We start from the raw sequence: 26388 nt of genomic DNA on the forward strand, positions 1-26388 counted from the left end.
AAAAAAAAAGAAGATAAAGATAAAGAAATGTTATTGTGTTTTGTTTCTTATTATTGTTATGTAGAATTAGTTTATGTATCATATTTGAATGGAAGAATAAAAGGATAAGGATGAGCCAATACTCATGCTGAGACTGTTGCTAGTCTGACTCCATTATTATTATTATTATTAGCCATACAAGCCTACGGGGAATTTTTAAATTATGGAACAAAATTCACAATTCTAATTAAAAAAAGAAACAGAAATAAATTTTATAAATTTATTAAATTTTATGCAATTTAAAATGGGAATTTTGTATGCATTTGGCCTTCCGAATTAAGAATTTTAAAAAGAAAAATTAAAGCTTGGATGGCAATAGGATAAATAAGATTACGAGTGAATGTTTGGAGTCAGAGCTTTATAGCACTCAGAAGAGATATAGCTAACCTAAGATAGAAGGTTTGGATGTTAGGGCGTGAAATGACCTTAGCCGTTAAAACGCCCTTAAAAATTAATAATAATAATAATAATATTTAAAAAATTTTAAAAGACCAAAATTACTTTATTTATGTTTGTTAGAAACAGAATTTGTATTGATTGTAAATTAATAAAATCTTATTATTATAAATAATAATATAGTTGATGAAATCTTCCTAAGCCTCCAACTTTAAAATGTTTAACTTTTATACATGACAGTATTATATAGTGTCTTTGTCCATTGTGTAACCTCGCTACCTTTTACCTTGCAAAGGAGGTTTCACTAAGAAACGTTCTAAAAAATGTAAATGTGACTATGTCGTTGGAATACGTGTTATGTAAGGCAACATTGGTGAAATCCCCGAAAATTGAGATGGAAAATTCATTGCACGAGCCACAAATAAGTATTTTCAACAAAAAAAACCAACATTGGTTTTGCCATTATTGTTATCTTGTTGACAACCTATTGTAGTTTGCGATATAAAGGTCAGATTTGCATTTTAATCCCGCTAATGTTGAGAAATTACGATTTTATGTGAAAAAATCTGATTTTAGACTAAAATCACAAAAATGTAAAACTAAAATCTCAGGAAAGGTATTTAAATTTAATTCATGACAGTGTCATTGTCCATTGTGTACCCTGGCAACCTTTTACATTTCAAAGGAGATTTCACTAAGAAAGTTCTAAAAAAATGTAAATTTGACTATGTCCTTGGAATACGTATTAAATAAGACAACATTGGTGAAATCCCCGCAAGTTTGATGGAAAAGTCATTGCACGAGCCACAACTGAGTATTTTAAAAAAATATGGATTTTGCCATTATTGTGGACAATCTGTTGCGGTTTGCGATATAAAAGTCAGATTTGCATTTTAATGGTGCTAAAGCTGTGAAATTACGATTTCATGTGAAAAAAATCTGATTTTAGACTAAAATTACAAAAATATTACTATCTCAGGAAAGAGTCAAGATAGAAACCTCATCCTGGTGACACTGAACTACGTTTTATTTATTGAATCCAGAATGGCAGTATTGATATTTATCCTTGTAACACCCTGTATAAAGGACGTTGTCAAATTGCAGACACGCGGCGATCTTGCTTATCGACGCTGTCACTTTCTTTTAATCATGTTTTTATTACATTTTTAATAAGAGAGAAACCTTCATTTTTATTACTCTCCATATCTATGTGACCGGGGACCTGGACAACATCACCGTTTTGCCGTACGTTATTTGTGGTATTTGTTGGAACATGTAATTATTAGAGTGTGTTCAAGGATCAAAGAAACTGTTCTGACGCAATTGACAATTGAACACAGTAGGCTCACCTACGGATATCTCATGGAGCGAAAATCAGCTCCTTTCTGCCAACGTTGAAGAGTGGACATCACGAAAAAAAATGTTCTAACGATTTGTCCAACATACGAGTGATCAAAGTACAGCACAAGCTTCCGACACAGCTTTCGTAGATCCGTGTGAACGACCCCCGGTCATAAATAAGCCGTCAACTGTCTGAAACAGCTAAACTGACAAACAAAGTAAAATATAAAAAAAAAACCGACCAAAAAAACTATTCAATTAAATAGTTACATAAATTATACACTAAACCCAATATTGGTCAAGATGAACAAATATGTAACTGCTTATCCCCAATAAATTACATCAAAAAATAACGAGTACTCTGGAGCACTGTGAATGATATACGGTGAATGAATTTAATTTATTAGCATAGTGGATCATCTTTTTAATTTACATCGAGGAATATCGCGTATTCAGCAGTAGCGTGAATGAATTGTGACGTGTGATTATAATTATTCTGAAAGGAAGGAGTCATCCCTAATTATCCAGAGGAATATCGAGTACACTAGAGTAGTGTTTATGCTAGCCAGACTATATGTTTAATCTTTTCTTTATATTAATTAGTTTGATATTTGTATTATTTTATCCAAAAAGAACCTGAGACACAGAGTGAGTAATAAGAAAAAGAAAGGAGAGAATCTGTCACCGTCCTAATTGTTCTGATCGTAACTTGGCTGGAGAAATAGGAAAAAAAATAGTAAAATTAAAACGGGCAATAGATTTTTTACAGACAATTTTGAGTTATGTTTATGAAGGTTAGTTGAGGGATTTCCTTAATTAATATTGTAAAAGGCGGCATTGTTATGCTTATGAAACATATACTTCACATGTGTAATCATTAACAGGAGGGAGTAAAAGTACGGCACTCGATACTAAACCCTCCCGACAGATGCTAATAATTGGTTTTTAATCTATCTAAAACGCCGTATTTTACGATCAATAAAGAAAATGACCATTATACTATCATACTACGTTAACTAACAAAAAAAAAAAAAAAATAATAATAATAATTAAATTAAACTTCATTCGTTTGATGTGAGAAGCTCTTTGAATTTTTACACGGAAATTTTTAAACTGTAATTTTTCTAACGATGGAAAACCTCACTTTTTCTGGTGAGTTGAAAACTGAGCAAAGAATCGTCTTCCGTTCTTCATATTTTTACCATGGGTCACCCTTGCTTTTAACTATACTGAGTTAGTGTTGTAATTTAGTTTCATAGAATGCATTTATTGCATACAATCAATGTAAATCTTTATACAAAATATCATTGTTTTCATGTCATATACAATTCGTTCTATAATTTCTCCAAACGAATAAAAACGAACACCCCATTTTATTACTATATTAAAAACAGTAACAATTTTTTTTACCAGGCCAATAAAACATTTCAGACGGCCGTTCAGGCAGTATAAGCCGGCGGGACATGACACGAATTTGCGATTCACACATTTATAGGGGTATCTGCTCATTCGCCTTCTGATGCAGTTTTATCGCTTTGCGGACCTGTTATGGCTCGTAATCTTAAACGATCCGGCACTTTTCGCGATTTACAACCGCCCCTGGCCGAATTCGGCTTAGACTTGTACATGGCAATGAAGAGTCGGTCTCCAGAGAAAAATAACTCGTGATGCAAAACTCAGACCGGTTTTAATGTATGGCCTCTATGTATGAAAAAGTATAATAGTTTCCGTGAGATTTAAATATTGGTAAAGGATCTTTACGTAAGGTATTGGTTGAGATAAAAAAGCCAGTGTCACGAGCTTCCTTATTTTCCCTCCTTTTTGCCATTTTTCAACACATTTTTCACTAAATATAATGGATCTAAGTATACCTTCACTAACGCTCTCCGTGGCCATTTCATTTGTCGCAGAGAATCGAATAGATTACACGACATTTGAAAAAAGGCAAAACGGAGGGAAAATTCGAAAGGTTGGGTTGAGATGGGAACTTGGTGTCTGAGGGGATCGAAGTCACGATAGCTCAAGTGGCTGGCTAGAGCAGCGGTATATTTAGCCGAAGGTCGTGGGTTCGAATCCCGCTCGTGACACTGGCTTTTTAATCTCAACCAATACCTTATATATATTACGTAGGGCGGGTGACCAGGACCCGAGGGGTTAAAAGCCTAGGTAGGCCCGTACCCCATCAACCAATACCTTACACAAAGATTAATTATTTGAAAGAAGTTATTTGGTCAATCGGACCACGAAATTTAATGGATTGGTAAAAGAGTTCATAGTTTACAGAAAACCTGTTTCAGGCCAAACAGAAAAGGCAACTTGGTTTGAATTGTCAGGCCCAGAAGGATTTAAATATGTATTTTGTAGAAATAAATACTGAAAGTATAGGAGTATGATAGATTCTTCAAGGGAGATACATGGATTTAAAAAAATGATATAATCCGATTAAAATGACAAGTACATCAAAACATTAGTTTAAATTGAAGTTTGTCTTATTACGTATGTGTGTTCAATAATTTAGAATATCTTAGTGTTGCTAACATGTTTCCTATTGCACTACTTGTACTTTTGCCAAGTAAAGGTCGGCCATTAATCAACAAAGCCTAATAAGTACACACATTATTCACCGTTGATTTTCCAATTCAGCACAGCAGCCAAACATTTATTGGCTATAAATAACAGGGAAGAAGAAACCTACATTTAGCCCTCGATCCGTGCTCATATTACATTTATTTACGATCAGAACTTATTTATTTAGGATTCTGTATCTGTTGTTGGTCCAATTACAAAACTGTGTTTACCCTTAAATAATCTATGGCTCACTAGTGCTGGGGTAAAAGATTGGTCGGAAGTTTTGGCGCAGGGGAGGGAGGTTATTTTGGGGTGGGGCTATATTTGGCTGGGATGACCTAGATAAAAGGACATTGACACGGTCATAGTGCAACCTCCAAGGCACGCACCGTCGTGCACGCTTTTTCCTTATATTTTTATCACCAGGCCGTTATGCTTTTCATAAAAGTGATATTTGTTGGAGCGGAGATTTATTAAGCAGGATTGGTTTGTATGTAGAGGGTGGAGAAGAGCGGGATAGATTTGGATCACTTTTGGATTTCTAGGTCAATCTGTTTAAACGTTCTGACACCAACGCCATTTTTCTTTCACAGAGGCTTATAAATGATTTTGAAACGATATAATCCCTGAAATCATAATGTTTTGCAAAAATTTTCATACACAAGGAAACCTATAAATATTTACAAGAAACAATAGAATTAGTTCATGTAATTAATTTGTTTAACAAAATAAAATTCAAATTTATAATGATTAAAATATTTCAGTAAGTAAACTAAAACAAACATAAAAAATGAAATGAAAGAAAAAAAAGAAAATCTTTCTAACCTTCTTTCACTGGCTTCAAAAATTTTCAAAATTAAACTATTGTTACAGTTATCAGACCCATGTAGATTTTATTAAAACATCTTAATGGACGGATCAAGAAAAAATCCAACAAATATTTCTGAATATTTTCCTTACAATTCTTACAATGTATCTGCCTGTCTGTATTTCCTTTATATGATAAACAAATTCACTTTTTTATTGTTTCTCTTTTTGCTTTCCTATCTACCCTCCTATTATATTTTTTCCGCGGCACCCAATAAATAGTTGAACATTAAGCCTTCCTGCATGACAAGAATTATTTACTTACTACTTACGTTTCTCTTTCTTACTCATTCAAATCTCTCCTATACTCTTTCACTCTCTGTCTTTCACTCTGACTCTCTCTCTCTCTCTCTCTTTCTTTTTCTCTTCTCTCTTTCTCTCTCACTCTGACTTTTTCTGACTCAATTTCTCTTTCTCACTCTTTGCCTCTTTCTTTCTCTATCTCTATTTCTCTCTTTCTCTCTCCCACTCTCACCTTTTTTCTTTCTCTGGCTTTCTCTCTCTCTCCCTCTCCCTTCTCTCTCTCTCTTTTTCTCCCATCCCCTCTCTTTCAACCTATATATCGACCTGTCTCCTCATCATACTGTATTAACACTCCAAATTATCCAATTATCGAATAATAACGCTGCATACGTTCATTTCTTAATGTAAGCAGTTATTCATCTGTTTGTAATATTTGGTTTAGACAATTCAACCTTTATAAGCTCATGTGCTGAATGTTTAGACCAGACAAACAGTCAACATCAGTCACAATTCAAAACTACAAGTGTCTTGTGTTTTATTATATTTTGAAACATATGCGCGCACTTTTTCTTGCTATGTTTACTTTTTAGTCAACATAGTTCGTTTTTACTAATAAATCTAGTAAAGATCTACATGTAAATCTAGTAGATTTATAGTACAAAGAAATATGTAAGTGATCTTTACGATCAGAAATGTTTTAAGAATTTGTTCCTTATGATCTCAGTGTATAGTTAGTCGCGAGAGAATATACGAAAGAAGCCAGACGCCAAGTTGTAAAAAGATTCCATTTTTTAAAGAATATTCGGGCATAATGCCCATCTTTACAGAAATGGAATTATTGCGCCTTTCCATTCCAAATCTAGTTTCACAGATATTTGGCATGAAACTGGACGACGTTTATGTAAATTAGTTGCTCGTAAATCACTTCCATGGCTATTAATTTCATTAAAAAGAACAGTCTTGTTAAATAATTTTTATTTAAATTTACAATCATCGTGCATAACCTGTCGAGACATTAAGGCTTTCGAAAGGCAATGTAGAATTTTTCTATCGGAGGGTAGGTGAACTTTTTTTCTAGCCACCCATTTGTTAATCTCGTCTATAACTTTGCCAAACAAAGGTTTACAACACTCAATTGTAAATAGCCCAGGATGGTCAATAGTCGGTAGTTGTTTGTCTTTGGCTGGCAGGATAGACGAGCTCGGGGATATACGGGATAAGCCTTCCGGATTCTCCCACTTTCATTGTGGCAAATTGCTTCTCAGATTTGTTCGTAACCGCGACTTTTAGCCGTTTTCCGAATTGCCGTAATTCAATAACGTTCGATAAAGAGGAATTTTTTCTTAGATGTTTCTCGATTTTGGTTTGACGCTCTTACGGATAATACAAAGTTCGAATAGTACTAAATGATGAATCGCCCACTAAAATTAATTTTGTTTATTAGTAAAACAAGTTTATTAATTTAGAAAAAAGGATCTTCGGTGAGGTCACAACAGAACGACAATTCTTTAAGTTTTTGCCGAGCTTTCGCCGATTATATCGACATCATCAAGACCTATTTATTTTAGGAAAATATCGCAGTTAGAAAATATTGTATAATTTAAAAAACAAAATCAAAAAACAATTTTATTTTTCTTACATTAACTCGATGAGTGTTAATTGAATTGTGATTAAATATAATTGTTTTTTAATTTTTTTTTAAATTTTGTTTTTTTAAATTATACAATATGTTCTAACTGCGATATTTTCCTAAAATAAATAGGCCCTGATGATGACGATATAATCGTCGAAAGCTCAGCAAAATTTAAAGAATTGTCGTTCTGTTGTGACCGCACCGAAGGTCCTTCTTTCCAAATTGTTCAACAGCAGGTCGATCCATCATCTCATCTTTAGGTTTATTAATATTTTGCCCGCATTTTTTTTTAAATTTTGTTGGCGAGAAAAACTCAAAATCCTTTTTGCGGAAACATGTTCCAATTTAACCTAAATTTCCGAAAGATTCATTACTAGATATCTTCTGAGATGCAAGATAATAAATATTTATAATTAGTTTCATTCAATAGTTTCGTGGTCCGCTTGACCAATTAATATCTTACAAATAATTAAGGTTTTCAGATGATATATAAAAGTCAATGGCATGAGCGGGAATCGAACCCACGATCTTCGGCTTGTTACGCCGCTGCTCTACTACTTGAGATGGGACGTTGGTGTCCTAGTGGATCGAGGTCACGATAGCTCAAGTGGTAGGGCAGCGGCGTATCAAGCCGAAGATCGTGGGTTCGAATCCCGCTCGTGCTATTGACTCTTGTATCTCAACTGAAAACCTAAATTAATTGTTTATAATTAGTCTTATATTTATTACTAAAAATGGCCCTAGAATTTATATATACGATAGATTCTGCAGATTGTATTTTGCGTTTCTGTTCGGTTTTACCCGTTTTTAATTTCAAGATATCAAACAAACCCGCATCTGTAAACATATTCAATCTTACTTGGCCCTAACTTTTCCACCAATTAGTTGAGTTCGCGGCGTTCTGTAAAAAATATTATAATCCAACCTTTTTCTCCCCCACATTGGTTTAGTGTATTTTTGATCTGCGGTCACGAGCCAAATGTGTCAAGTATTGATTATCCGGCTGTTTTGTGTTGTTGAGCGGTTAAACGGTTTTAAAAATATGTGGCGAAACGATTGCTCTTATGAATTCAACTTATCCCGAGTAATACCTCTCTTGAAATCTCGAACTGGGGGAATGTCGGCTGAAAAAAGAAAATCCTTTATTATCTGCTTTCGCGAAAAGCAGCTTTGGGAAGCTTTATTTTATTCGTTTAAAGCCCTAAAAACATTGATGTGCCTAGACATAGTTTGAAATCATGGTCTGTTTTATAAGGGACTTTATTAACATTACTTATTTAAGTTTTAAATTTTATACATGGTTCCTCATTCAAACCGTGTGTTAACAAACCTCGAACGCTTTTTCTCGTCGAATTTGTTGTCCAATTGGAAATGGCATTTGATGGAATTGACTCCAGTTTGTTGTCAGGAAGCAGTTTGTAGTAAAAGATTACCCTTCAATCCATCAAGCTCTATTTTGGTTGAAGTCTGTCCCTAGAATTGGATTACCATTGGTTTCAAATGTCTTTTTTACAGATCTTTTTATACAGAATATACATCAGATTACCATATAGGTAATTTGATAAGGAACACATCTTGACATTGATGTGCAATGACAGAAAAAATAAAAAACATAAAATCATAATTTTAAATTTCTGTAGCTTGAAACTTTACTGTTGCTACACTTGAATTTTTCATAATCCAGATCTAATATTAATAATTAGTGTTCTTATTATAAAGTAAATTATAAAAATGTAAGAAAATGCAAATTCTTTGAAATAAACAACGTTCGAGAACTTACGCTTTTCTACTATGAATTTAAAAGTATATCTCATAAAACAAAAAACATACAAACTTCAACTATACACATTAAACTAAAGAAATAAAAAACTTTGCGAACAGCCCATTCAACTATGATCTAATCACTGTAAACTAATAAAATATAAACTAAGCACTCTCGATTGATGGACGTGAAGTTAGTGAAACTTGCATTAACTAAAGGAGTATACAGATTTTAATAAAATATTTTCAGATATTCAAAGCATAGGTCGATAGGTCGAAAAATATTACTCAGGTTTGTGAGCGTTCTTGGCCATAGGACCTAGGAGCCTAATGTAGCCTAGAAAAAAATATTCTGGCTAATTTAAGTAAATTTTCCACTGTGTTTTATGCTTATGTTTTGCATGAATATCGAAGTTATTATTTATTAATCTTTTTTTTAAAGCAGTATAAAAAAGTATTATTATTAAGTATTATTTTATATGCAGGACAGTATTAAATGAGATTGGGCAAAACTATATTTTAAAACATAATTTTTATACCATAAAAGAATAGTAATTTTTCAGCAGGATTTTTTTTTTTTTTTTTTTTTGGGGGGGGGTATTTTTTCTGTATAATGTGTTCTACTTCAAAATTCATAGCTAGTCTGGATTATATTAGAATTCAACGTTGTTACAACCTCTTTCAATTAATTAATCTTTATGTAAGGTATTGGTTGAAATGAAAAAGTTAGTGTCACGTGCGGGATTCGAACCCACGACTTTCGGCTAAATTGTAAGTTCAGATGAGAAGTTGAAAAAAATCCCTTAACGGTTCTCACCGCTTTTGCCCATTCTCACATTTTATACCTTGTCCTGCCAAAAAATTAGCGAAATTTACATTGTAGCGTTTAGTTACCGCATAGAAGTTTTTTAATTTTTTTAAATAAAATATCTTTACGTAAAAGTATTACCGCGTGATCAATAATCATTACTTATGCATTGCTGAGGTTGAATTAGACATGTATTTCTACTCTCAGAGGTGGCGAAGTTCCCTGTATATAAATATATACAAATAGAATAATATTACAATGTAAAAATGAAATCGTATAAATAAATTGGATTCTTTAGTAAAGGACATAACAATTTTTTAGACTAAAAGTTTAAGTTGAAGGTAACTTTATATTTAGTACTAGGAAAATATATAAAACTCAGACCCAACACTGAAGCCGAAATGGCAAAATGTTTCATAAAGATCAGCAGTATAATCGAAAATGACTGGCAATGACCAATTTCCTTTTTTGGTAATTCTAAGTACTCAGTTTAAGCACCCTTTTCAACCCTTAAACGAATCTTTATGTAAGGTATTGGTTGAGATAAAAAGTCAGTGTCACGAGCGGGATTCGACCAACTTCCCATCTCAACCCACCTTTTTTTAATTTCCTCCTTTTCGCAATTTTTCAAATATCGTGTAAAGAGCTTTAGTGAAGATATAATTCATTTAACTTATTAAATCCATTAGAGTTCGAGGTCCGATTGACCAAATAACTTCTTTCAATTAATTGATCTTTAAGTAAGGTATTGGTATGTATACTTCTTTTACTTATTAAATATTAATCCATTTATGCTTTAGTGGTCAATTCACCAAGTTTGTTCTTTCAATTAATTATTCTTTTTATGTAAGGTCTTGGTTGAGATAAAAAGTCAGCGTCACGAGAGGGATTCGAACCCACGATCTTCGGCTAGATACGCCGCTGTCTACCACTTCAGCTATCGTGACTTCGATCCACTCGGGCACCAACTTCCCATCTCAACCCCACCTTTTGAATTTTCCCTCCTTTTTGCCATTTTTCAAATGTCGTGTAATCTATTCCATTAAATTCACTAGTTTTCGTGGCCCGCTTGACCAATTAATATCTTTCAATTAATTAAGGTTTTTAGTACAGATAAAAATCCCGCTCATGACACTGACTTTTTTATCTCAACTAAAAACTTTAATTAATTGAGAAACATGTGATAAGGTTGAATTTAAATAAGATGCTAGAGGATCCATAAAGCTTTAAGTTGATACTGGATACCGTCTAAAACAATTCGTCAAATCCAGCACAATTTTTTTATTACGTATTTTATGAGAATAAAGCGTGCTTAAAACATATCCAAAAATTATTTAAAAAACAAAAAATGTTTCTGAACCTACGTTACTAGAAATATCTTCTGGTCTTTGTAACATTCAATCTTATTTAATACGATCCTGCATATTATTTATTATCTGTATATTCCTATCTCTTTAAAACGCTTGACATTCAAGCACGACAAATGCACAAAAACACTTCCAAAAATCTTACTTAAACTAGCTTAAAAAATATTTCCCCTCCGTTCGTATGGATCATTGGCATGAACGCAGTGAAGAATGTCTAATATTTTTCAACCTATTATTTCTCTAAAGAAAGTTTAATTAAAATCGGTAGGCTCTATTACTTCCAACTCAAACTTTTTAAACAAAAACAACTTAAAAACAATATTACAAAAATACGAAACAGGAAAACTTAAATCAAAACACCTCCACAATTCGTGAAATAGTTTCCCGCGTTCTGCGCGGCGATGAAACTATAATTTGATCAAATTACCTTCATAACTAACAAGAATCAAAATAAATATCCCACATAGCAAAATATACAGTTAACAACACTATATTCAACCAAGACAATTGAAGACATAAAACAAACAAAATAATAAAACCTCACCCAAAACAGCAATAAACCTTTCAGCTACACACTTCATACACGAATGTACAAGACCTTGATACAAAATTATAGAAAAATAATTGACCACACATAAAACGACTTTAACAACCACGACAAACATCAAATATATAACAAAATAAAATAAAGAAACCTTCTCATCACAAGAAATGACCAACAAAATATCGCAAAAAATAACAGTTTAAATTAATTTAAAAATTTCTTGCAGTAATTTGTCTATTTAATAACAGAACTATTGAATAGTAAACATGTAATGTAAAAACGAATACGTACAAAATATATATGTCGTTTTAGTTATAAAAAAACAGTAGGACGTTAAAAAATATTAAAACTTTAATATTATTAAAAACTTTTATTAAAAATTTAAACCGTCTAAAAAACATAGTTACTGTTGTGACTTTAAACGCTGTAAATGTAAATTGTACGATAATAAAAATTTACTCAACCCCTGGACAAGTAACAGAAGGGGCTGTTCTTTGTTGTTCGTAAAACACGGCGTTTTAGATAGATTAAAACCGATAATTTGCATCGGTCGTGTCGGTCTAGCATTAAGCGCCGTGTTTCTGCTCCCTCCTATTATTGATTAAACCTGAGCACTTTATCAGTTTTATGGTATTAGCATGGTTCTCGTGCTTATGTATTAACCACTAAATAAAATCCCATTCTTAAAAGAAATAGCATTTATTTTAAAAAAATCAGTTAATTATATTTATATTATAATTATTATTATGTTATAACAGCGCTAGAACTCTTTGTCAATATAAACTTTATATTATAAGATTATAAATAGTGACCATGTAATTTATTAATCACACTCGTTTCACAGTACTGACACTTGCAGTCGCACTATTCACTTTCCTCAGTAGGGTGTGCAAACCGCTAGGCATCTCAGAGGATTGTCAAGAAGAGTTCAGGTTGAATTGCATTGGGCTAGGCGGTTGGGATAAAGGTCCAGAGTTTTATGCAGTCGTCTATATTGACTTCTTGCAGTTTAGCGGTAGTAAGGTTGTATAGCTCAATGATGGTGCTGAATTGCAAAACTAAACTAAACCGATTAAACTACAAAACAAAGTCAACCTCTGCTGTGTTCCAGGACATGTGGGAGTAGAAGGCAACATAAAAGCGGACACCCTTTCAAGAAAAGGGGCTGCTGTATCGCTGATAGGACCTGAACCCTTTTGTGGCATATAAATACGCAGTATCAATGAGCACCTTAAGCAGAAGGATAAAAAGAAAATATGGTACTAACTACTCATTGGACAAAAACAATCCTTTTAGCAAATTTTGTAATGAAAGAGGTAACAGAATGAATTAGAGGAAGCAGGAAAAAACTGCAAATCTTAACAGGATTCTTAAAAGGACGCTGCAAACTAAATGGGCATCTGGAGAAGATTGGCATAACCCAACTTGCAGAGAAAACACCAACACACCTACTAACAAACTGTGGTGCTGCAGGAGGAAGTAGGGCTCACCGGTGTGCTTTATGCACACAATGGGGAATACAACAGTTTTTAAAGTGTGCAGTATAATACATGACAATATGGGACGACTTCAACTCATTGATTCTTATAAAACCACCTTTCGTTAGACACCAGTTTTCCTCCTCTTCTAAAAACTGTAATTGTTTACTTGCTCAAATTGGCCGTGATGTTCCGTTGCTCACATTGTGCTGCAAATATTTTAACATTTCTTTTAAAAGCATTGGAGTTCTATGTTCACACATATAAGTTTATAAGTGTTTAATCACTGTATTTCTAAATGAATGCAAATATTTTTAAGTCATTCAAAATTCAATTAAAAACAATGAAAAAAAATCTCAGCTGTGATCACATTCTTTCACTGATGAAGCGGCTAATACATTTATTTTAAAGAAAGTATTTAAAAAATCATTAAATAATAACAAAGGACTTCACAGTTGGTCTAGGACAAGCTTCACCCATTTTTTTTCAGACATAGGTTACTAATAACTGGCCTGATTAACCATTGTTCCTTCTATTGCAGTAATAGACAAATAAAAACAATTTTTTTGATTGCCGTTCTGACTTAATTAATTTTTTTCTACCTTGTTTCAGCGGATAGCAGTTTTCTCCTGGCAAATGCACAGATTGTGGACTTTCCGATAGTCTACTGTAACGAGTCGTTCTGTAAAATCTCTGGCTACAACAGGGCAGAGGTAAGATTAAAGTTTTAATTATTTTGTAATTTACTTAATTAAACAAGTTAATGCAAAAGCTACAACAGGAAGTCTTTGGTGCTTTAAGTTTTTCATTCTTTCGGGTCGATCCAAAGGGTGTTGATTGCAGGTAGTTGTGCCATTATTGGTGAAGGGGTTAAAAGTTATAAATTGGTCCAAATTGAATTTGGCTACCTGCTCTCGACACAGTGTTACTACTGTGTGGCCGACCAAGTCCCAGACCTTTTAGGGATGGGGTATGAGTCTACCCAGGCATTTAACCCCTCGGGTCTTGGTCACCCACCCTGCATATATATATGCAAGAAAGAAATCCTTTCTTTGAACTACTTGTTAGATTAAAACCAAAGTTGATTATTTTTGTCTTATATCTTGTTTATAAAGATAGGCAACTTCTAACTTTTTTTAAACTTTTAGCCTTGATTATTTCAGCTTAGCTGTAGCTTCTAATACATTCAAAGACAAAGAACCCGACACTTGTATTTCATTGTTTATTTCAAAATATATGAATTTCTATCGTTATATTAATTACAACATATTTATTTTAATGTAAACCAAATTATACAAGCTCAGAAATTCATGACTTTTGATCAAAATTATTTAAATATGATGGTTTGAAAAAAAATCATCAAAACACTGGAAAATTATTTAGGATAGATTAAAATTTAATTAAAAATTTATTACCTAGTTTTGCTCTTAATAATCTCAATAATATTACCACCTCCATCCTTGCATAATAATCATAATAAATTAGCAATCGGATTTCGTCTTGTGAAATAGAATCCCATTCTTCAACAAGAGTGGTTTGAAACTTTTCGAAACTTGTTGGAGAAGGGGAATGATGTCTAAAGTTTAATAATGTACCATAAGTGGTCCATAAGATTCATTTCTGGAGAATGTGCTGGCTGATTAATTGTAGTAATCCCTACATCTCGCAAGTAATGGGTGACAACTCGAGCTGCAATTCGCAATTCGCAGAAATTTATGACATCGTTTTTAGTCCGAAACAAAAAAATGTGTATTTCTTCTTGAATTACTGTATTGAAAATAGATTTTTGTCATTGTAGCACCTTGAGAAAGTATATATATATATATATATATATATATATATATATATATATATATATATATATATATATATATATATATATATATATATATATATATATATATATATATATATATATATATATATATATATATATATATATATATATATATATATATATATATATATATATATATATATATATATATATATATATATATATATATAGTCGAAAGCTTGGCAATAAAACAAAGCCTTGATGTTTATTAAATTCACTAATTTCGTGGTCTGCTTGACCAATTAACATATTACAATTAATTAAGGTTTTTAGTTGAGATAAAAAAGTCAATGGCATGAGCGGGATTCGAACCCACGATCTTAGGCTAGATTCACCGCTGCTCTACCACTCGAGTGGATCGAGGACACAATAGCTCAAGTGGTAGAGCAGCGGCGTATCTAGCTGATTCGAACTGACTTAACTTTTTTATCTTAACTAAACTAAAAACCTTAATTACTTGATGTTTATCTTGACCACAAACCCGATAACTGAGAGTACCTTCTTATCAAGGAAGCTTTATGACAGTTTTGTAGAGAAGAAAGAGCAATAAAATGATCTCTAGCCAAAGTACATTGCAGTCGACCACTACTACTGATCGAGACTTCCTTGGCTCCCAAGACTTAGACTCTGTAAAGAGCATTAAGTTTGTCTTTGCCCAAAGCATTTGGGGCAAGATCTTTTTGACTTAAAGCCATGGCTAAAAAACTTGTTTTCTCAAATTTATTGTTTCATCAAAGAAATCAATTTAAAAAGCCAATTCTTACTCGACAAGTTGGCTCTGGAAAGGATGAAATTGAACTGCTTTTCTTTTCATCTAAAGAGTGAAAAAGGATTAGTAACACTCTATAAAGGTAAAGAACAAGTTATTAATGTTGTGTTTCCATTTTAAGTCAACTATTAATCTTTATACCTAGTTATTATGTACTGTAATGTTTTTATATAATTTAAAAAAATATTAAGAAATTAATAGATAATATTTATTCATAGGAGTATTCTATTAAAATAAATATTGTATTGTATAACATCATGATAATTAAACTTAACTCTTTGCCAATGTATTGGCTGCACTTAAATGTTAGTATGCTGACAGGCACTTTGATGGCCCACAGACTGTTTAAGATACTTGATCCTCTCATCCATTGAGATGACACTTGCTAACCAGTTCACTTGTTGCTTGAATGGGACAACCTATTGTGTTAATTGTCGCACTTGAAATAGAGACAAACAACTTTAATTCCCATACTCCGTTATTTGCAGGTGATGCAGAAATCCTGTAGGTGCACTTTCATGTACGGCGAACTGACAGATAAGGAGACAATATCAAGAATCGATGAGTGCCTAGAATCCCAACTTCACGATCAGTTTGAAATTTTATTATACAAAAAAAATAGTGAGTTTCCTGTTGCATTTTTTCTGTTTTTTTGTTGTTTTTTTGTTTTGTTTTGTTTTATTTGTGTAAAGTCTTACAATTTGAAACAATCTGTAGAGTTAATAAATGTTTAATAGTTGTTTAAGAAGATGTCTAACTCTACAGATTGTTATATTTGTTTACTTTTGCATAAAAGAGCTAGTTAATAATGGTGTAATACCGAATTGTATGTTGTTATAGAATATGATGCACATATGTTTTTAGAGGAATAGATAGATAACTATTTTCTATTTTAACAAGGATTAATTACACAAATGTATATCCGGTTTGGGATTAAATTATTAACCACTTTAGGTAAACAATTTAAATAAAAAACAGATTTTTTTGTCCCTACAAATTAAACAGACTTAATTTCTCCTCCCCCATCCAGATATTTCATACAATTGCCTTTAAAAAATTTCTTTTCTCACGGATTGAACTTCTTTTGAAAATTTTTACTGTTTGTGTTTGGTAGCTTATTTAACACAATCTACCTTTTATATTATAATGTCTTTTTTATTATCTATCTTTCAAGTAGTGTGATGCCATAGTGTTCAATTATGAAATATTTTCTGCAAATCCTAACTTGTTTAGTAACTGACACGATGTAGAAGAGAGCACAATTCTAATTGGTAAGATGTGTATATGTAGATTTCAACCATTTTTTATTTTTTGCACCAGTTCACAACTGCACAAACTTTAACCACGTGTAATGACATGGTAAGGGCTCAAAGAAGGCTTTTGCTACGTGCAAGTTATGTTCCACACAGGATCTATACAATAACAACTAAAGCTTTTACAAAACCATCTCCAAGTACATACAACATTGTATAACCATCTCCTTAGATTACTATTGCCATATTCTTAACTGTTTGATCATCACTTAATGTAAGTTGTAACATTTATAACAATCAAAACATAAATGTGTATTAGTATAGCAACAAACCAATAATGTTACTCTACTCTAATCGCAAAAACCAATGTTATTATGTGTTAAATTTTTGTCAGTATCAATGAATATGTAAGATATGAGAGACGAATAATTTTTATGCAAATTGCCTTAGCATTTTTATAATCTGATCAATTGTGCAATATTTTATGATAAAAGCTTCAACAGTTTATAAAATATTATTAACAAAAATTTACTTTTAACTGTTATTTTTTACTTTTTAATTTGCTATTCATTTACACTAATTTAAAAAATACGGTTTTGTAATACAAATAATACCAAAAAAATTCAAAAATGTACTTTTATTTTATCTGTAATCAAAAATTGGAACAGATAAATATAAAAAATTTAAAAATGTACCTTATTTAATTTTGCAAGTACTGTAACGATTATTATAAAATGAATGTAATAATAAAAACTTAACATATTTTTTTTCTAAAGTTTGTGTCAAATAAAACACTACTTTTCAATCATTTTCAAATAGGAGGAACGTTATAATTGAAAAATAAATCATGAATAAAAGTGGTTCTCAATCTAGGGTGATAAGGAAGTGTGAATTTTCAAAAATATCTAAAATATTTTGTTTGATTGTTGCTTAATTGTACTTGGTCATAAAACATATTAATAAACTTTCTATGTACTAGTACTATTTTCTTCTTGGCAGCACACCGACCGTTCGTAAAGTATGTACAACATGAACTTCAGCACACTGCAAACATGAGTGCATCAACTGTTTGGATATTTCAAATTTTCAAGAACTACAGAAACAAAAATGTGACAATCAGGAAATACAATTGTCATTAGTCCCCAGTCTATATAATTTTTTTTTAAATGATGTTAATACTTTAATTTTTGTAAGAACTAAGCTCTTTAGACTAGCTCAGCGCTATTATTACAATACATGAAATCTTTAATGCCATTTATGATACAGAACATTTTACATTAACAGTAACTTAATTTTCTTTTAGGAAGTTTTACCCTTAAGGTTACAGAACCACCACCTATGAGTATGTTTTTACACTTTCTATTGCATTGTAAGAATAGTAGTGTTCTATTGACTGCTGAAATATTAGTTTACTAATTATATAAAATTGTGACTGTAGTGTAGTAAAACTTCTTGTAAGCTGTAGGGAAAAATATAAAAATAATACTGCAAGTATTACTGTAAAAATGTACACTATGTTAAGGCAGTAATGACTTATGGAAAATAACAAATAATAAAGCAATCAAATTTACAAATAAAGATGAAAGCATGGCTTCGGGATTGATTTGCTTGCTTCAATTTGAAAAGCTTTAAAGGCTTTTATTCTCGCTTGCTCATAATTTTTCTTAACAATCTTTGTAAAACATATTTTTGAACTTATAATAGAAATTGTTCTTGAACGCATGCTTAATTTCTATTTAATCTTAATATTTGCATTTTGATTTCATTTTTAAATCTATTACATTTTTTTTTTTTTTTTTGGAAAAATAGTTTAAATTTGTAATTTTTGGCTTCAAATTTTTCTCCTTTATTTTTAGGCATAATGAATAGACTAGTACTATTTATTATGCGCAATCTTTAGTATGACTAATTCTTTATTTACTCTTTGCTATGATATCCTTTTTCCTTTCATCCTACATATTTGCAAATTAATACATTAATTTGGATCAAGATTCGATATTTTAAATAATACAAACTAACATTAGTTAATTTTTGGTTAAAATAAATCCATGTTTACAAATGTTATTTATAAAGTATTAAAATTGCATATAAATGTAAATAACAATCAGTTTAAAAAAATATAATGCAGGAGATTTAAGGGCTGACAAACAGCTGAAGTCATCACTGGCCCTCTTCAAGTTTTCCTTCTTTTTCTTGTCTTTCACGCGTATTTTGAAAAAAATTATAAAGAAATGATAATGTACCTATTAATGAAAATAGAGAATATATATTGTTAATTGCTAATGATTATCTAAACAACAAAAAATTGTTATTTACATTTTGTTTAATTTAGTTTACTTTTTATAAAGATAAATTTGTTATAAATTAAATTTTTTATTATTTTAAACAATGTACTTGTTATATCACATTTACTATATTATGAAAACATAACAGAAGAAAATAGTAAATGTGAAATTTAAAATGACACCAATAATACTATAAAAGTTTATAGAAGTAATTTAGAAAGTTCAAGATCTGATATAGAGGAATCCCTCAACTATATAAACAACCATACTTCCTTATGCTGCAATATTTAAACCGATTTATTTTTTGTTTACCTCTTCTGGCTGCAGGCACTCCGAAAGGTATGTTTGACTTATTCTCATAACTCTTTCTCTAACATGTTAACAAAAAAATTTACGTTTTGAAACATTTTCAAGACAATTAAATAATATTGAAAAACTTAAAACAAAATAGATAATAACTCCAGCAAATAAACGAAGGTAAGTAGAGACTTAGGGCATTTTGTTTTGCATATTGACTTTTTTTTTGGAGATTTTGATAAATGGGCATGGTCAGTGTCTTATTTAATAAATGTTAACAAGCATTTGAAGATGTCTAGAGATTGGTGTTTTAGTGTTTATAAGACCTGATAGGTATAATCATATTTTGTTCATTGACAGGAAATAAGAACATTCATTTTGAAGAAGTAGTGAGTTTAAGAATGCTTAGAATGCAAATTCGCTACGTCCAAAGCCATAATAAATTTTCTTTTGTATTTTACTACTAATGGGATGAACAAAATAACTTTGATTCTTTGACCTAATAGCCAATTTTACCATACAGACCATGGTTTGTAAATACACAATTGAATCAAAGTCATTTTAACCCCAAAAACAAATGTTGACAATTTTTGAGCTGAAAAACCAATTTGACTCATAATGTTTTTACTGATCTTCAATTGAGTGCCAATGAATGCGCGCTTGTTTTAATTTTGTCAAGCTTCAAGCTTACTGAGCAATCAGAATAAACATTAATTTTTATGTTAACGTAATTGTTTAATTATTTATTTTGTGAAAGTTAGATATTGTTAATAAGAATATTGCACAAATCTTTTGTCTTTCAGCTAAAAATCAATATTTCACCTGGGAGTGGTTGCTAGGCTATCCATCCATCATGCCGTTAGTCGCACATGAGATTTTTTTCTCAAAGTTCTTTTCTTTATTAATAAATAATAATGTTACAATTGAATAAAAATTTTATGTTTATTATTCATATTATTAAATATTTACATAGTATTTCAGTTATTTCTATGTTTTAATATTAATTAATGATTAATTATTACTTTGCATAATTATATCTCTGATTAGGACTTGCTGAAATAAATTATCTGTCTAAGTAAATAAACTGTGAAGAGCCTGCAACATTTCTCTCTAGAAACTGGATAAGTTGATTTTAATTAGTCCATAGATTCCAGTCTACCCTTTGTCATGTTATAAAATGTAACTAAATCCTTATACACCAAAGTTACATTTCGGTTTCACCCACTGATATTCTTATTAGAGTAATAATGTTCAAATTTAAAGTCTAGGAAGCAAGTTCGTCCTCGGTCCTCTTAGTTGTCTCACAGGGTGCAGTTATTCTTTTAGCTGGCTTGCTGTGATGTTTGGATATCCTTGGAGATGAGATTTATACGTTTTGGGCATATCACACATCAGTAAAGATGTCCAGTTTCCTCAGGTCCTGATTAATACGTAAAAAGTGGCATCGAACATGTTCTGTAATAATTCATTTTGTAATTTTTGAAAAACAGCTATGTTACTTTTTTAGCACAACCAAAAACTGTATGTCATAGGTACAGATCAGTTTAAGGATCTGGTTATAAATTAAAAAAGTCCTCGAAAGCCAATACAGTTGTCCATATTTGGTATAAAGTTCTGTTCTCTTTTTAAAATTTCTCCGGTTCAGTTTACAATCTAACGTTATGCCTAGATTCTTCACTTTGTTCTGTGTTGGCACTATTTTGCTGTTCATCTCGATAATTGTTTGTCAAATTAGCATATACAGAATTATACTAATTTATTGCTATTTTACAAACGCTATCAATCCGGTTGCTCATATTTTGCAGTTTTCTTGGCGATGCATCAATACCATTGTCCACTGAGAGAGCTGCCAGAATGTTGCTATAGTTGTGGTTTCTGTTAGTAGCAGGTCACTGGTGTATGGCAGATAAAGTATTGGTCCTAAGACGCTTCCCTAGGGAACACCAGCTTTCATTTCTAATGGTTTGGAGTATTTGTTCTATTGCTTTACTCGAATTAGCCTCTCTGAGAGGTAGGAGGATGGATTCAATCTTCATGAAACGTGGAATAAATAATAAAATTTATATTTTGTCGTATTAAAAGAAGCTTAACATACCAATCAGTGAATAGGCCAACATAGTATTCATGATTATAATGCTATTCTATTGGGTTGTCCGGAAAATAATGCAGGATTTTGGTATTAAACAAAAAAAAAGAAACTAGTTACTTTAAAGCAATGTTCTTTAATCAAAATAATTTCCCATACTCTCAATACATTTCTCCCAACGTGTTGGTAACTTATTAATTCCGTCTGAGTAGAATTCAGAATTTTTAGAATTGATAAAGTCAATAAATGCATTTTCCAGTTCCGTTTGATTTTTGAATATTATGTGTTGTAAGTAGAGGTCCAGGTGTCTAAAAAAATGGTAGTCAGTAGGCGAGAGGTCCGGAGAGTAGGGTGGGTGAGGCAAAGTTTCATAGCCAAGCTCCAATAATTTTTGTGACGTTACACGTGACACATGTGGTCGAGCGTTGTCATGCAACAAAATGGGCCCTTTCCGATTGACCAAAGAGGGCTTCATTACTGCCAATTTCTGATGCATGGTATTAATTTGGTTACAGTATGATTCAGCATTGATGGTTTCGCCAGGATTTAAGAAGCTGTAGTGTATTAAACCAAATGAAGCCCACCATACCGTAACCATTACCTTTTTTTGATGAGTTGGGGGCTTTGGAAAATGTATTGGAGCTTCTCCTTTGTCGAGCCACTGTCCAGAACGTCTAGTGTTATCGTAGAGAATCCACTTTTCGTCACATGTAACAATTCTGGCCAGAAATGGGTCATTTTTGTTTCGACAAAGAAGTGATGCACAAACATCAAAGCGCTGATTTTTTTGGCGATCGTTTAATGAGTGTGGAACCCAATTTTCGAGTTTTTTCACTTTTCCAATCGCCTTGAGGTGGTCAGCGACGGTCGTTTTACTGACTTTGAGTTGCTCTGCAAGTTCTCGAACAGTTGTTTTGGGGTTTTCTTCCACCACTGATCGCAGAACATCATCATTAAGAGAGGAAGGCCTTCCACGACCTTCTTCATCTTCAAGGCTGAAATCTCCCTCCCGAAATTTTTTAAACCACCTTTGCACAGTGCACTCATTAACACAACCCTCGCCCCAGACTTGGTTAATGTTTCTAGCCGTTTGGGCTCCGCTTCGGCCGAGTTTAAACTCGTAAAAGAAAATCGTACGAAATTCTCGCTTTGACATTATAAGGATGACTGAATTATTTCCAAGTAGCGGAATGCTACAGAGGTAAACAAACAATATCATTTGGAAGAGGATTAATAAGTGTTGACATTCATACAAATGAGTAATCCTGTAAACGTAAACAGAATATTTTATATAGATTTTTTTTAATGAAAACTTAAAATCCTGCATTATTTTCCGGACAACCCAATATGTATGTATAATTCAAAAATAATTAATTGAAGCAATTTATCCTTTATGTTTTGTCAATGTTTCAACAATTTTTGTTCTTTATTGAAGCAATTCATTTCCAATGGCACATTTTTAAAGGAAAATGAACAAAACAAACCATTTAACAGTAGCATTTTTAGAAACAGTCGGTTGTGCGATGAGAGAATGTCTCACAGAAACAGAATTAAGTTAAAGACAAATTGTTGCAAAACAGGGCACTAATCTTCCTGTGTAAGTTAAATGTTGTTTTAAAAAGAAACTGGGGAGAAATGCAGTTGCAACTATGTATTAAGATAAGGTTTAAAAAGTACGAAAACAACATTTTTGCAAGAGATCTCATATAGCAACCACTCCTGGGTTAATAAAAATATATTAAGTGAATTATTGTTAATCATTATAGTTATTATAAGGTCTCATTTTTAAGCCTGTAGAATATGAAGACTATTTAACTCAGTGATTTAAATTTTCTAATATGTTTGTTAGTTTTAAATCACTTGACAATACAAATTTGTTCAATATTTTGAAATGTTTTATTTTGATACTTTTTAAATTTAACTTCTGTTTATTCCACACCAATTTTGATCAATTTCCCTGTTAGATATTTTTAGAACTTTTTGGTGTTTAAAAAAATTATGGCTCATACATTTTTTCTAATTATGAGATTTACAATTATAGGTTTTTATGTACGATTTCAATTTTTGTATTTTAAGTATTATTTCACAGTTGGTAATTTCATCTAGTTTTATGTGTTTAGTTTACAAAGTAATTTTTTTTCCATCTCAAATAAAGTTTTTAATTACATTTATACACATATATAACAGAAATTTTTTTAGTTTGTTTTTATTGACAAATATTTTCCAAGTTATCTTCCACCATGTAATGAGTTTCAACTTTTCACTTGCAAATTTGTCCTGTAAACTTGCAATGTGCTCGATTGTCGTTTCTAATTGTACTAATCCAGTTGCATTTACCCATAAACAATAATTTATAACATTTTTTCACTTGATTATTTTTATAATTGTATTTTTTTAAACGTGCAGAAACACCATTATGGCTGTTACTACAAATAGCTCCGATAAAAAACGAGCGGGACCTTGTCGTCCTATTCCTGTTAACATTCAGGGACATCACAGCTCTGAAACAACCAATAGAAACAGAAGACACAAAAGGAGGTTCGTTAGATAAAAATTAATTTTATTTTCATAAAGTGAGAGTGATTTTTCTTATTAGGTTTAAGCAAATTTGCAAAGTTGGCACGCTCAGTGACAAGAAGCAGATCAGTACTGGTTTCTCAATTTTCATCTCATCTACCAAATTTAAAAGACACATCGAAACAATCGCACCTTGCTCATGCAAGTATTATAACGATTTTTGTTAAATATCCGGTTCTAATTGTGTTTAGTGTACTTGAATTTAATTGGTAATAATGTGTAATCAAATAATATTTTTTTATCTTTAGATGATGTCCCTGAGTGCAGATGTGATGCCACAGTACAGGCAAGAAGCGCCAAAGACACCACCCCACATATTACTCCATTATTGCGCTTTCAAGGCGATATGGGACTGGGTCATTCTATGCCTCACATTCTACACAGCCATTATGGTCCCATACAACGTAGCTTTTAAAAATAAAACATCCGAAGATGTCTCACTACTTGTTGTCGATTCAATTGTAGATGTCATATTTTTCATAGATATAGTACTCAATTTCCACACAACGTTTGTCGGACCAGGAGGTGAAGTCGTTTCTGACCCAAAAGTCATTAGGATGAATTACCTCAGATCGTGGTTTGTGATAGATTTGCTATCATGCCTACCTTACGATGTCTTCAATGCTTTCGATCATGATGAAGATGTAAGTACAGCTCTGGGAAATTCTCATGGTTCTAACTGCTCTACAAACAACAGTACTGATTACAACAGTACTTTGTCGCAGAATGTAAGTGTGATGCTGATTACCATAACACACTAAAAATGATGTGCTTTTTAAATCCGTTGCATAATGTTTTTCTTCGAAACAAATCTCTGTCTATTTATTTGTATTATCAATCACTGTTGTCTTGTCAGTTTTCAAAATCTAATCAATTGTTTATCGTGTTGTATATATGTTCTGTAATTTTTTTTCTTGCTGTGAAGATCAATGTGTGAAACAATGAACGAACTGCTTAGCTTTAATCTTGCTTCTGCACCACTATTGTTATTTTAAAGCACAATAATAATTGTTTTAATTAAAATTACCTTTTTGATACTTTTTATTAAAAGTTGCCTTTTTTCAGTGGATCAATTTTCATTTAAAATTAACGAACAAAAAGAAACTGTGATGATGCAAAACTTACTAGTAAATATGTTTTTTTTAAAATATTGTTTATAAATAAAAGAAATACCCTATATCATTTTTTTAAAAAGTTTGTGATAGAGTGATATGAATTCAGTAGTTGAAAATGGTGGTTTTGTTCACAAACTGCTTTTGCGGTGATCCTGATTACAGCTCAAAATTTTGCATCACAACAAATTCAGTTTTTGAGCAAAACCACCCTTTTCGATTATCATATCAAATATCTGCTTTATTCAACATCAATGATAATTATTAGATACTGAATTAAATTTAATTAGATGATAAATTAAAAAGTGATCGTATATTAAACGTTTCTTTCAATACATTTCAGGACACTGCAGTGAAAAGCAAATTAATTTTATATTGACTTTTTCAGTTTAATCAAGATCACACTTATATTCAGACAAGTATAGTGTTGCAGAATAATTTAAAATTATTATTATCATATATAATAAATGTTAATATTAACAAAATTTATACAAGGATTAAAAATATTATATGTTTTAATCAGCTAAGACTATATAATGTTATAATAACATGCTGCTTATCAAAATGAGACATAAGCGAAACATAACATAAACATTGTTAATTAATTATTAAAAAACAAAAGCTTCAAATTGCATGAAATCGCATAAAGAAATTTTTAAATAAAATGTTTCACTCCCTGGTAAAACTTAAATTTCTTGTTTGTTGTTAAACATGCACGAGTATATTATTTGTTCAAGGAAATGTTTGTAATTACATTGTGTATGTCCGATTTATGTTAACAAAACTGTTTTGATTGGTTCTCTTAATTAAAAATTTGGTATATTTATAGAAATGATAAATGATGGAGTGAGTGTGGTGTTCAATACTTTTTAAAAGGATAGTTCCTACTCACAGTAAGTTGTTTTGCAACGACCGGATTTCGAGCCTTTTAGCTCATCATCAGTTGAAGGACTTCTACAACCACGTCTCTCGACATGAATTGCCAAAGTGAACCGCTGATACCTCCGCCAACGCGACGTTCCAATTATCAGCTGATTTTTTTAATGACGCTCAATTTGAACGTGCGAAACGCGGAAATTATAACACAAATAAATATTAGAATAATAAATACTTAATATTACTATAAA

At 31.5% G+C, this 26388-nt stretch overlaps 1 protein-coding gene across 5 annotated transcripts in view; it reads left to right on the plus strand.

Moving 5' to 3' along the window:
• LOC106673020 (potassium voltage-gated channel protein eag) overlaps positions 1-26388 on the plus strand; it is a 103389-nt gene that overhangs the window by 70459 nt on the left and 6542 nt on the right. For 3 of the 5 annotated variants that reach the window (XM_024228903.1, XM_024228905.1, XM_014404923.2), the window contains 6 exons: positions 13658-13758; positions 16140-16272; positions 19517-19528; positions 23979-24110; positions 24169-24290; positions 24398-24793. In XM_024228903.1, the coding sequence (XP_024084671.1) occupies positions 13658-13758; positions 16140-16272; positions 19517-19528; positions 23979-24110; positions 24169-24290; positions 24398-24793 (896 nt within the window). The remainder of the gene's footprint in view (positions 1-13657; positions 13759-16139; positions 16273-19516; positions 19529-23978; positions 24111-24168; positions 24291-24397; positions 24794-26388) is intronic. The other 2 variants (XM_024228904.1, XM_024228906.1) reach the window with 1 other exon arrangement.

Source organism: Cimex lectularius, unplaced genomic scaffold (genome assembly GCF_000648675.2).
Source record: "Cimex lectularius strain Harlan isolate CLEC.00 unplaced genomic scaffold, Clec_2.1 scaffold357, whole genome shotgun sequence".
Lineage (NCBI taxonomy): Eukaryota > Metazoa > Arthropoda > Insecta > Hemiptera > Cimicidae > Cimex > Cimex lectularius.